At 42.9% G+C, this 12933-nt stretch overlaps 2 protein-coding genes across 9 annotated transcripts in view; one reads left to right on the forward strand and one right to left on the reverse strand.

Annotated features, from left to right (window-relative positions):
* Positions 1-512: 512 nt before the first annotated feature.
* Positions 513-12933, forward strand: part of LOC121283120 (liprin-alpha-1-like) — a 172809-nt gene continuing 160388 nt past the window's right edge. For all 8 annotated transcript variants that reach the window (XM_041197249.1, XM_041197254.1, XM_041197251.1 and 5 more), the window contains exon 1: positions 513-787. In XM_041197249.1, coding sequence (XP_041053183.1) covers positions 545-787 — 243 coding nt within the window. In that variant the 5' untranslated portion in view covers positions 513-544. The remainder of the gene's footprint in view (positions 788-12933) is intronic.
* On the reverse strand, positions 11527-11682 carry LOC121283122 (60S ribosomal protein L39-like). Its single transcript, XM_041197257.1, has one exon. The coding sequence runs from the start codon at positions 11680-11682 to the stop codon at positions 11527-11529; it is 156 nt and encodes a 51-aa protein (XP_041053191.1).

Below are 12933 nucleotides of genomic sequence, written 5' to 3' on the forward strand. Positions count from 1 at the left end.
TAGGCCGGCGGCGCGCACGTATGGGAGACACGGGACGCGCGGACATTTTGTCGGGATCGCGGACGCCCTCCAGGGAGAAAGCGGGAGAGAGGGAGCGGAGTATGTGAGGGGAAAGGAAGAAAGCTCGGTGTGAGCGGTCCTGGGGGGGCATTCACCAGGCCGGAGAAGGAGGAGGGAGAAGGAGAAGAATCGGGGGACAGGGAGAAGGAGGAGGAGGAGGGTGTACTTATTTATTATTTAGATTCCTCTCTTGGTGTTTTCTCCGGTCGGGATGAGCCGGCGGGTCGGCCTGTCGCTGCTGCTGTTCTGAGGTCCCCGCAGTCTCCGGTATTATTTTATCTACAGTTAGAAACATTATTTATTAGGTTTACACCCCGCCTCTCCCCGGCACCACCTCAGCCCCCGGGGAAGGAAGGTGAGTGTAGGCCGCCCGCCACACACCGGCCTCGAGTCCGTCTCTTCCCCTCACCACCTTCTCCCCCCCCCCCCCCCCCCCCCCCCCCCCTCAAAACCCACTTTCCTTCCACCCGGCCTCCTGCCGAAGATGATGTGCGAGGTGATGCCGACCATCAGCGAGGACACGCTGAGCCCGCGGGGCTCGCAGTACGGCGCCGAGACCGAGGCCAATTTCGAGCAGCTGATGGTGAACATGCTAGACGAGCGCGACAAGCTGCTGGAGAGCCTGCGGGAGAGCCAGGAGTCGCTGGCCCTGTGTCAGGCCAAGATGCAGGAGGCTTTCCACGAGAGGGACTCGCTGCAGAGGCAGCTCAACACCGCCTTACCTCAGGTAGGAGGGAAGGGAGCCACCTAAACAACCAACACACCCCATCCCTTTCAAATAAACACTCACTCCAGGCCTTAGCCTTCCTCCCTGTCTCCTTCTGCTACTTTGTTAGCAACTGCAGGCACTAAAAGCTGCCAACTTTCATAAAACCATTTAAAAAAAAACTTGTCTAAATCCAAAGGGGAGGGAGGGAGGGGGTGCTCAGCTCTTCTAGTAGCAAACCTTTTTGTGGTCTCTTTCTGAGTTAAGATTCCCTCCAACAAACAAAAACACACGCACACAACGACACTTTGTGCAAGAATGTGACAATTCACCTTAATTTAACCTTTTTTCTTGTAAAGGGGGCCATCTACTCGGGATCGAGTGGAATGTAATTATTTCATTACAAAGCAACGCACTCCTTCCCCCGCCCCGTTACCTTCACTCAAAGGCTGCTTTTCCCAAGGGCATGGAGTAGGTACTTTCTGAACACAATCTCTTTTAGGAACAAAACCCATTGTGTTTAAATATATCAAATACAAGTTTTTGGTGACGAGGTGATTTCAAATGCTGTAAGTCAGTCTGGCAGTCATTGTTAGCGATAAGATATGCTTGCCTCACAGTGGTACAGCTAGGATATAAACGCATCTTGAAACTTTGGGCAAGCTAGTTGTTTATTATTAAAGATGCATTGATGATTTTGTTACTTGTTGCCTCTAAACTAGGGGATTTGATAATCTGGCATTTACATCCAGTCGTCTGTGCTGCTGTTTGTGCACTTGCATAATTAGATTGTGAATTGTGTTCCCAGTTTTTTTAGAAATTTTGTATTGTTTTGCATTGTGAAGATAGTTATCCTTCAAGGAGAGTTGGACTACATCAGTTACACAGTTGATGTAGACTTTCATCTATGGTCGTCATGTAATCTAATTGGAAAGGCATATGCAGTGGTTTGGAACAGAAGATATTAAATTTAAATGCTGGATGAAACTTGTGCATACCGCACACCCTTTCCAAATCTAAAATAGCACATTGTTCTTTAAAGTATATGCAAGTGTTTCCGTTCCAATTGTGATATGTGATTTCTGGATTTGACTACAGCCATTTGTATTATAGTCAGCTGAACTAAATTGGAATAATGTATATGTTACAGTTATAACTTGTATTGTTAGACTCAGTGAGCAAACAGTTTTGGTTTGAAATTGATCAGTGCAGGAAGTGTTGAACAAGCTTTACTTTCTCAACAACTGATTGTTTTATACCTCTTTAATTATTTGACCTGAAACAAATAATGCTGCACCTAGTTACATAGAACAGTAGCAGAGAGCCTTTTATTTGTATTGCGTTTTACAACTTGTCTAGATCATTTTGAGGCTTTAGACACATTTATGTTACTGGTGCTGGGTCAGTCGAAATAAAAGCAAATCTTACTGTAGACTTCAGATTTTTCGGCATATAAGTAACATACATCATGGGAATAAAGAGATGTGAAAATATCAAGCAATCTGAAGAATTGCAACACTATGACTCTGTCCTTAATGCTGGTTATAACTGGGAATTGTATCTTGAGGATTATTGGCTTAAAGGTCCCCTCTTTTTCTATTTCAAAATGTAATCTGTGTGTGTAGTTTGGGTTATGGAATCAGTACATTCTTTGGGTCTAAACGGGTATTACTTGTGTGAAAGGCAGGTTTTACAATTTCTGAGCAGTTCATTATTTTGAAAGAATGCAATTTAATACTGTAAAAGTGTTTTACAGTCAGCTGGCATTAGTACCAGATTTAACTGCTTGCATGCATAGGTTGCACAGTTGTTAAACTAACACGTTATTAGGAAGTGTTGGATTTGTTATGGGTGCCAAAATGTTTTATCCAGCCAATAATAAAACAACACCGTGGCCTTTGGTGTACTTTTTTTCATTTAAAAAGGGCAAATACGTGTGTACACAGATTAAACTTTTTTCCAAAATTGTGATGTAGTTTTATTTCTAAGTTGTTGGACCTTATGGTGTGGGGCTGCCAGCGGCAAGTAACAATGTACTGAAAGAAAGACTTCAACCAACCATATAGAGGTAAAAGTTGTTCATAATACTACGACAGTTGTTTACCATGCTGTGCACTGATTGAAAAGCTGGACTGGTTTTTAAATCTCTGACTGAACTTTATCCCTCCTGGTCCTCCTTGACTCCATTGCAATGGATCACACCATCCCTATCATTGTCTCCCTCATCTCATTGCAGTTAATCTCTGATTTCCCTTGTATTAAACTGCTCCTACTTGTCACTATATTACCAGGATGTTTACAGTGGCTTTTGCTCCTGTCCCCTGTGCACTCATCTCCTAAATTGCTGGGTTTTATCAATTAGCACCATAATTTCCTTGTCAAATGCTGGTGTTTGGGGTCATTCCCAATTGTTGGTTGATTACATTCATTTATGCCTTCTACTGCCACCCTTGACTCCCAAGAGCATGCTGCCTGACTGCTTGCCTAACATTAAATTGTGATAGGCAAGAACTTTTTACATCTTCCTCAACACAACCAAAGACAACTGGTTTAGCTTTTACCAGAAATTCATCACTCTAGCCCATGATTTCATCTTTCTCACCAGCTGTTTGCTCAGGCTGCACCATATTGTTTGCAACAGATTACCTACTTTGACTTGAGTATCATTGCCTGCTCCAATTGCATGAACACTGTCTCTGAACTTTCATTAAAAGCTCTAACACCTCCAAGTTCAACTACACCAATGCACCTCACTAGCCTCTCAAGTTTTATTTGGCATATAGTTTATCCAAAACTCAGCCCTTGCCATTCATTACCTTTGTAAAGTGCAACATTCCCACATTGTCTCTGCCCTTGCCGACATAATTTCTTGATGTATCAAATTTGAAACCTTGTCTTCTTCTACTGTATAGGTCATTATGGCTTAGCCTGTTCCTCCCCCTGTGACCTACATGCCAGTGTGCATTCTGTTTTTCCGTTTTGATCTCTATTGTACCTTCCCTCTGTCTTTGATCGCAAACCCTGCGTTGACATCTTCAGTTCTATTGTTGCGTGGTGTCCAGTTTTGCCACTTTCTGTTTGCTACGGCAAAGGCACTATAATTAACACTGAGTTGCAATTAAAATATAATAAAACTCTTTATCACAATGTGTCTGCTATCGCAATGTGTCTGCTAATGTGTTACCCACCCATCTAATAGACTTTCCAAGGCTTTGGGCAGTAATATAGGCAATAATACACATGGCAGATCAGCATTAAATACTTTCTGTAAAGTGAAAAAATGATTAATGAAGTGGAACTCTAGACAAAATGCCCCAAAATCTTTCTCTAACTGAATCACATGTGATAAAGTTTCTGTGGAACTGCACAACCCTCTGTAAATATAAAAGCAAAAAACTGCGGATGCTGGAAATCCAAAACAAAAACAAAAATACCTGGAAAAACTCAGCAGGTCTGGAAGCATCTGTGGAGAGGAGCACAGTTAACACTTCAAGTCTGCATAACTCTTCAACAGAACTAAAGAAAAATAGGAAAGAGGTGAAATATAAGCTGGTTTAAGGGTGGGGGGGGGTGTTGGGTCAAGAAGAGCTAGGTAGACAGCCAGTGATAGGTGGAGATAACCAAAAGATGTCACAGACAAAAGGACAAAGAGGTGTTGAAAGTGGTGATATAATCTAAAGGAATGTGCTAATTAAGGGTAGAAAGCAGGACGAGCAAGGTACAGATAGCCCTGGAAAAACTCAGCAGGTCTGGCAGCATTGGCGGAGAAGAACAAAGTTGACGTTTCGAGTCCTCGTGACCTTCAACAGATTCTCGTTCTGTTGAAGGGTCATGAGGACTCGAAACGTGAACTTTATTCTTCTCCACCGATGCTGCCAGACCTGCTGAGTTTTTCCAGTATTTCTGTTTTTTGTTTTGAATTTCCAGCATCCGCAGTTTTTTGTTTTTATATTTATACAGATAGCCCTAGTGGGGGTGGGGTGAAGGAATTGAAAAAGGCTAAAAGGTACAGCTACAACAATGGATAGGAATACATTTAAAAATAATGGAAATAGGTGGGAAAAGAAAAATCTATATAAATTATTGGAAAAAACAAAAAGGAGGGGGAAAATCGAAAAGGGAGTGGGGATGGAGGAGAGAGTTCATGATCTAAAATAATTGAACTTAATATTCAGTCCAGAAGGCTGTAAGGTGCTTAGTTGGAAGATGAAGTGCTGTTCCTCCAGTTTGCGTTGAGCTTCACTGGAACAATGCAGCAAGCCAAGGACGGACATGTGGGCATGAGAGCAGGGTCGAGTGTAGAAATGGCAAGCAACAGGGAGGTCTGGGTCATGCTTGCAGACAGACCAAAGGTGTTCTGCAAAGCGATCACCCAGTCTGCGTTCGGTCTCTCCAATGTACAGGAAACCGCATTGGGAGCAACGAATGCAGTAAACTAAGTTGGAAGTGCAAGTGAAATGCTGCTTCACTTGAAAGGAGTGTTTGGGCCCTTGGATGGTGAGGAGAGAGGAAGTAAAGGGGCAGGTGTTGCATCTTCTACGGTTGTATGGGAAGGTGCCGTGGGAGCGGGTTAAGGTGTAGGGGGTGATGGAGGAGTGGACCAGGGTGTCACACAGGGAACAATCCCTGCGGAATGCCGCCGGGGTGTGAAGGGAAGATGTGTTTGGTGTTGGCATCATGCTGGAAATGGCGGAGGATGATCCTTTGAACGCAGAGGTTGGTGGGGTGATAAGTAAGGATAAGGGGGACCTTATCATGTTTCTGGGAGGGAGAAGAAGGTCTAAGAGCGGATGTGCGGGAGATGGGTCGGACACGGTTGAGGGCCCTGTCAACCACCATGAGTGGAAAACCTCAGTTAAGGAAGAAGGAGGACATGTCAGGAACTATTTTTGAAAGTGGCATCATCAGAACAGATGCGACGGAGGCAAAGGAACTGAGAATGGGATGGAGTCCTTACAGGAAGCATGGTGTGAGGAACTGTAGTTGAGGTAGCTGTGGGAGTCGGTAGGCCGAGGTAGCTGTGGGAGTCGGTAGGCTTGTAATGGATATTGGTGGACAGTCTATCACCAGAGATTGAGACAGAGAGGTCAAGGAAGGGAAGGGAAGTGTCGGAGATGGACCATGTGAAAATGATGCAGGGGTGGAAATTGGAAGCAAAATTAATAAGTTTTTCCAGGTCCAGATGAGAGCGTGAAGCAGCCCCGAAGTAATCATTGATGTACCGGAGAAAAAGTTGTGGAAGGGGGCCAGAGTAGGACTGGAACAAGGAATGTTCCACATTCCCCATAAAGAGACAGGCATAGCTGCGGCCCATGCGGGTACCCATAGCCACACCTTTTATTTGGAGGAAGTGAGAGGATTTGAAGGAGAAATTGTTCAGTGTGAGAACAAGTTCAGCCAGACGGAGGAGAGTAGTTGTGGATGGGGATTGTTCGGGCCTCTGTTCCAGGAAGAAGTGGAGAGCCATTAGACCATCCTGATGGGGGATGGAGGTGTAGAGGGATTGGATGTCCATGGTGAAGAGGAGGTGGTTGTTGCCAGGGAACTGGAAATTGTTGATATGATGTAGGTGGGAAGGGACTGGACAAGGCGAGAGAGAATTGAGTCAAGATTGCAAGAAATGAGTTCCGTGGGGCAGGAACAGGCTGCTGGGACAGTTCTGTTTGTGGATTTTGGGTAGGAGGTAGAAGCAGGCCGTCAGAGTTTGGGAGACTATCAGGTTGGAAGCTGTGGAAGGAAGATCTCCAGAAGAGATGAGGTCAGTAACAGTCCTGGAAACAATGGCTTAATGTTCAGTGGTGGGGTCACGGTCCAGGGAGAGGTAGACTGGCGTGTATTATCGCGGTCGGGTGTCCCTGGAGAGGGAGCACACGGTGTCTGCCGGCACACTTGAGGCCTTCCGTGCTTGGTGGACACCGCGGGGACTGGGGTGTTTTATTGACCCCCTTAATCACATTTTGGTTTAAAGTTTGTAAGTTTCCTTTAAACTTTGTCCTTGGTTTTACTGCTGACCTGAATTAGGGGCTGTGCTTGATTTGTCCTTTATTTTGTTAATTTAGTTTAATTGTTTTAACTCTAAAAGAGTTACAATATTTAGGCATGAGGTAGCTGAGGTTTGTGTTGAGCTTCTATTGACTGTTGTGTACCAATTAATGAGGTGTTTGGAGAGCCACCAACCATTGAAGATATGTACTCTTACTTTATTACCTTAGATAAACTGCTCAATGCATTCACTGCTGATTTAAAATTAAAGTTCACTTTTGCATAATTGTCAGTGCAGTTTGATTTCTGTTTAACAGTGTGTCGACTGAACTTTATGGAGTACAGATATTATGCTAGATGGGATGGTATCTTTTTGAAGCATGAAGCCCCACTGCTATTAATCTGCAGTAGGAAAGATCAGTGCATACTCCGGTAGAATTTATGCTGCAGTTTTTAAGTTAATATATGCTGTGCAAGAATTTTAAAGTAAAATGTAAGATAGAAATGAACAAATTCTCTTCAGGCTTTTCTTGTTTGGTTAACTGCGGGATGGTTTTTTTTCTCTTGTACTCTGTTCTATGAAGCAGTATTGTGCAGTGTGCATTCTACATTTGAGTGTAAATGTAAATGTGCTACTGCAATAACAATGCAGAACTGATGTCCTTTTTGCTTTTGAATGGTTGTATGAAAAACTTGTGTATGTGGTAAATTCATATTTCTAAAGCAGCCATCTGATTCATCAATCTGGTGGTATCCCAATGCCTATGTACTGCATGGAAGGACATTAACAGTGCATTTGTTAAGATTTACTGTTGGTGCAAAGCAGTTGCAGCTTTTGGCCGATGCTAAACTTTTTGAATGTATATTGCTTATGAAAGTCACATTCTTTATCAGGGTCTTGCCCTGCTTTGTTCTAATGTCAGATCCAGCCATGATTCAGAGTACATTTATGCTTTAACAGCAGTTTTGGAATGAAAGAAAACGTCATTTATACCAACACATCTGGCTCCCTTCTGCAGCAGTAGAATCATAAACTGGATTTCAGTTCTGTTACCCGAATAAGGCCTTGGATTTAGTATAAAAGTGTATACACTTGCAACGTGTATGAGACAACCCCATTTTCCCGCCCCCAAAAATCATGTTTTTGCATAGATTCAGCACAGAAGGCTATCCTCCCATTTTCAGCCATGGTGTGTTGTACTCTCCTTAGTAATCGGTCTCAATTTTTAACCCCACAAATGCCTGTTTCACTTACTGGTACCTTATAACTGGCTCAAGTAGGCAATAGGGACTGTGTTGTGAAGATGCATGGGAGTTTAAGACACACCTACACAGCAAACAACAAAGAGAAATGAGCCTTCCAACAAAACAAATGAAGTATGAAGATGGTTTTAAGCAAAAGTCGTAATATTTTCTAACTTGTCAGATAACTGCTGCAGTGAGGGAATTCGGTGTTAGTGAAATTCAGTGGTGGGTGAATGGAAGAAGAAGGAATCTGCCCTGTGAAGGTGCCCAAGACCAAATATGTCATGAGAAAAGGGACCAGACACAGGCCTGATCTTAGAAGCGTGTATTGGAATGGGTCCTCAAATAGTCAGAACGGTTGCATTGTCATCAGAAATGCAATGCACACATACACTCTTAAATGGACCAAATCAAACCGAGTCCAGCAAAGTTTTCAGAGAAACGGCTAGTTGGTGTAGCTGTTTTATGGAACAAAAATGTCTAATGTTGCAGCAGGAGTCCAATAATTGCTCAGTGATAACCAAGAATCTTCAATGCCAATGACTAGTTTCCAGCAACTCTTCATCAGACAGCGACAAAAACATTGTCACATCGGCAACTTGGATGAAATGCCAACAGATTTTGATATGCCCAGAGGGCCGGACTGTGGAGTGGAAAGGTTCAAAAACAGTTCTAGTGAAAGCCACGGCACATAGAAGACAGCATTCACGGTGGCACTTGCCTGCATGACCGATGGAATGAAGTTAAAGCTTATGGTAATTTTCAAATGTAAAACCATGCCAAATTCATGTTCCCTGAAAGAGATTTTGTGCATGTCCGTGACAACAGTTGGATGAATGAGGATGGAGTGACGTAGATCGATAATGTGTGGAATAGGCGTCCCAGTGGCCTACGCAAAGAATGCAGTTTGAGCATGGGACGTATTCAGATCCCATTTAACAAGGTCAGCGTATAAGCAAGTGGCAGATGGCCCTAGTGGGGGTGGGGTGGGGGGAAGGGATTGAAATGGGTTAAAAGGTGGAGATAAAACAATAGATCAAAATAAATTTAAAAATAGGTGCAGAAGGTGCAACACCTTTATTCTCTCCCCCCCCCCCCCCCCCCCCCCCCCCTCACCCCTCCACCGTCCAAGTGCCCAAACACTCCTTTCAAGTGAAGTAGCACTTCACTTGCACTTCCTTCAATTTAGTCCACTGCATTCGCTGTTCCCAATGCGGTCTGCTCTACATTGGAGAGACCAAACGCAGACTGGGTGACCGCTTTGCGGAACACCTTCAGTCTGTCTGCCAGCATGATCCAGACCTTCCTGTCGCTTGCCATTTCAACACACCACCCTGCTTTCATGCCCACATGTCCGTCCTTGGCCTGCTGCAATGTTCCAGTGAAGCTCAACGCAAACTGGAGGAACAGCACTTCATCTTCTGACTAGGCACTTTACAGCCTTCTGGACTTAATATTGAGTTCAACAATTTCAGATCATGAACTCTCTCCTCCATCCCCACCCCCTATCCGATTTCACCCCCCCCCCCCCCAATAATTTATAATTTAAAAAAAAAATTTCTTTTCCCACTCATTTTTAAATTTATTTCGATCTGTTGTTCTATCTCCACCTTTAGCTCATTTCAATCCCTCCCCCCACCAGGGCCATCTGCCACTTGCTTGTCCTGCTTGCTGCCCTTAATGTCCCCATTAGCACGTTCCTTAGATAATATCACCACCGTCAACACCCTTTTGTCTATGACATCTTTGGCAATCTCTTCTTTGCCTCCACCTATCACTGGCCCTCTATCCAGCTCTACCTGTCCCACCCCCCTCTACCAGCTTATATTTCACCTCATTTCTCTATTTCCTTAGTTCTGATGAAGAGTCATATGGACTCTAAACGTCAACTGTGTTCCTCTCCGCAGATGCTGTCAGACCTGCTGAGTTTTTCCAGCTATTTTTGTTTTTGTTTCAACTTTTACTATGTTGTGTTAACATTTGCATGCTTCAGCAGCACTTATGCACCACAGTAAACCTGTTTTTAAAAAGAGAAAATGCTGGAAATGTTATACTCGGGTCAGGCAACGCCTGTGGAGACAGTGAGTTAAGGTTGCAATCCTGTTGGAAGGTCATTGGCCTAAGCCATTAGTTCTATTTCTCAACAGATGCTGCCAGACCTGCTGATAATTTCCAATGTTTTCTCTTTTTATTTTAGTTTTCCAGCATCCACAGCAGTTTATATTTAAAAACTGTTTTATATTGTATTATTAAAAGGGATTTTAACATTGCATTTTAGGAAAAGCATTTTGGATTGCACCTTCAGGATTATTATTGGAAAGCCCTGGTAATTTTTAAAGAGAGTTAGCTAATGCAGCAGTGAAAAAGTGGAAAAATGGTCGGATGCAGGAGAAAGGGAAACCCAATATTATAACTGGCCGCAGAAGTCAAATAATAGTTTTAAATTATGGATTAGTTGGACAGGTAGGATTTCCTGCATGTCGTTGGGTATGGGGTGGGGGCGGAAGGAAGAGCTCAAGTTCTGTCGAAGGGTCATGAGGACTCGAAACGTCAACTCTTTTCTTCTCCGCCGATGCTGCCAGACCTGCTGAGTTTTTCCAGGTAATTCTGTTTTTGTTTTGGAAGAAAAGGCAGCTTGGGTATGTAACAGGCAGCCTGTTCAGTACCCACAGTTATCTGCCCCTGCTGAGATTGAAAGTTAACCCCATTTGTGAACAATAAGGCATTGATTTATTTGAAATTATTTTGTATATTGATTTTTACTGCAAACATGCTCAGCTGCTTGCATTGCATCTGAAAAAATTCCCAAGGTATTTGAAGTGTGAAGTGAGTTAAGCGCAGAGCTGATTCTTGATAGTAAAAGTCTTTCATTGTTGAAAAGTCAGAGAATCTGTTTACTCTGTGGATTAGATTTGATTTGGATAATGCTGATTCAGGCTAAATTATTGGTAACTATTTTTCTGTTCCATTTCAAAGTACCTTGCCTTATAGATATTATGTTAGTGCCACCGATGATGAAGCAAAGTTGCCAGATTCCCTGTAACCAGGAGGATCTAGTTTTAAAAAAACAGTTGAGCCGGCGGCATTAATACAACTCTTAGCCTAATAGGAAAGCAGCCTTACTTTGTCACTAATTTGAATATATATCCCTGATAGGAAAAATGCATCTGTTTGCATCGTATTTGGTTGAATCTTAAACCAATTTCATACCAAGTTTGCAAACTGGGTTTTCTTCACTTAAAATGTTTAATGATACAAATTAGCACCAGTTAGTACAGTTTGTACTAGAAAACATTTCAAATCAAAAGCAATTTAAATTGATTGTAATATGCAATCAATTTAGGGGGAGATGATTTTTTGAGATTTAGATTGGTTTAATTTTCCACAATAGAAAATGTGAAACAAAAAAATTACATTTTTCTCCAGTCAGCTGTTGCTCAGATCTGCAGTTCCATTACCCTTCTCTGCAGGGGAGAGGGGGAGATCAGGAGAGATGGCTGTTGCTGGCAGTGTGCCAGCGATGGTGAATCCCTTTACAGGCCCAGCTTGGTCCTTCTCCAGTGTCTCCTCTTGGAGTTGTATCTGATCTTGTTGCTAGTTTTCATGTGGATCCACTGCGGAGTTGGTCGGTTTTGCTTCTTCATCTTGGTGAGGAATTGCTTGATCCTGAAGGTTTTGTGGGATGGCATGGCCTAACCTCCACTCCAGCTGCCTCAACGGTGACGTAGTGGTAATATCACTGAGCCAGTAATCCAAGGGCCCAGGCTAATGCACTGGGGGCAAGGGTTCAAATCAAGGGTTCCACCACAGCAGCTGGTGGAATTTGAATTTAATTAATATAATCTGAAATTGAAAGCTAACCACAGTAATGATGACCATGAAACTATAACCGATTGTCGTAAAAAACCACCTGGTTCACTAATGCTCTTTAGGGATGTAAATCTGCCATCCTTACTGGGCCTGGCCTACATCTGACTCCAGACCCACTGCAATATGGTTGACTCTAAACTGCCCTCTGAATGGCCCAGCAAGCCACTCAGCTCAAAAGATGGGCAACATGCTGGCCTTGTCAGCAACGCCCACCCCCACATCTCATGAAAGAATTAAAAAAATGAAGTCTGTGTTACTAGTGTAGTAGACATGAAGTCGGTTTTTAAAATCTGTCTCCTGTCTTGGATTATAAATTGACCCAAATTTTGTTCCCTATATGTTCTATAAAGTTGGAATTTTATTGTTCTCCTTATTGCGCTGTCTTTCATTAGAAAGAGTTATTGAATAGTTAGGCTTGTGATGCAAGAATAGTTTTGTACTCAAAAGAAAGATCAAATATTGTTGGTCTCCTGGCAAATGAAACCATTGGAAATCCTTGTCTTTTTCAGGAAAATGTTTTGTCAAACTAGTGTAATTTGGCTGAGGGTAGTGGTTTTGTGTCAGTTAATTTTGAGATCTCTCCCTTTTGTGTCACATATTTAGAGCATCTTTTCACCAGTATTATTTGTAAGATACTGGAACAGGTTCATTCTCAATCTTATTCCTCCCTCAAGGTTTGATGGGGGATCTGAATGACTTCTCAAAGCCTTCTGTTATATTCAAGTCGACAGCTGGTATTTCTACAGTTGTGCAAATGGCAGGAATAAATCTGGTTCCATGATGTTTAACACTATTTTCTCTTGCGCAGGTTCTTTTTGATACAGCACTAATGGAATATTTAGAGTTGGGAGATGCCTAGCAGTAAAAAAAATGGAGAATGCACCTTATCACATCTGACTCACTTCATGAACCAAGTTTTAATTTTTAAAATTTATCCTTTGGGATGTGGGCATTGCCAGCTAGATGAGCATTTATTGCTCATCTCTCATTGTCCTTGTGGTGATCTTGAGCCACGTTCTTGAACTGCTGCAGTTCATGTGATGCAGCTACACCCACTGCTGTAATGAAGG

This window comes from Carcharodon carcharias, chromosome 10 (assembly GCF_017639515.1).
Source record: "Carcharodon carcharias isolate sCarCar2 chromosome 10, sCarCar2.pri, whole genome shotgun sequence".
Taxonomy (NCBI): Eukaryota; Metazoa; Chordata; class Chondrichthyes; order Lamniformes; family Lamnidae; genus Carcharodon; species Carcharodon carcharias.

Excerpts from the sequence above, each read along its gene's own strand:
- LOC121283122 (XM_041197257.1), bottom strand. The coding sequence starts at position 11,682 with ATGCCATCCCACAAAACCTTCAGGATCAAGCAATTCCTCACCAAGATG.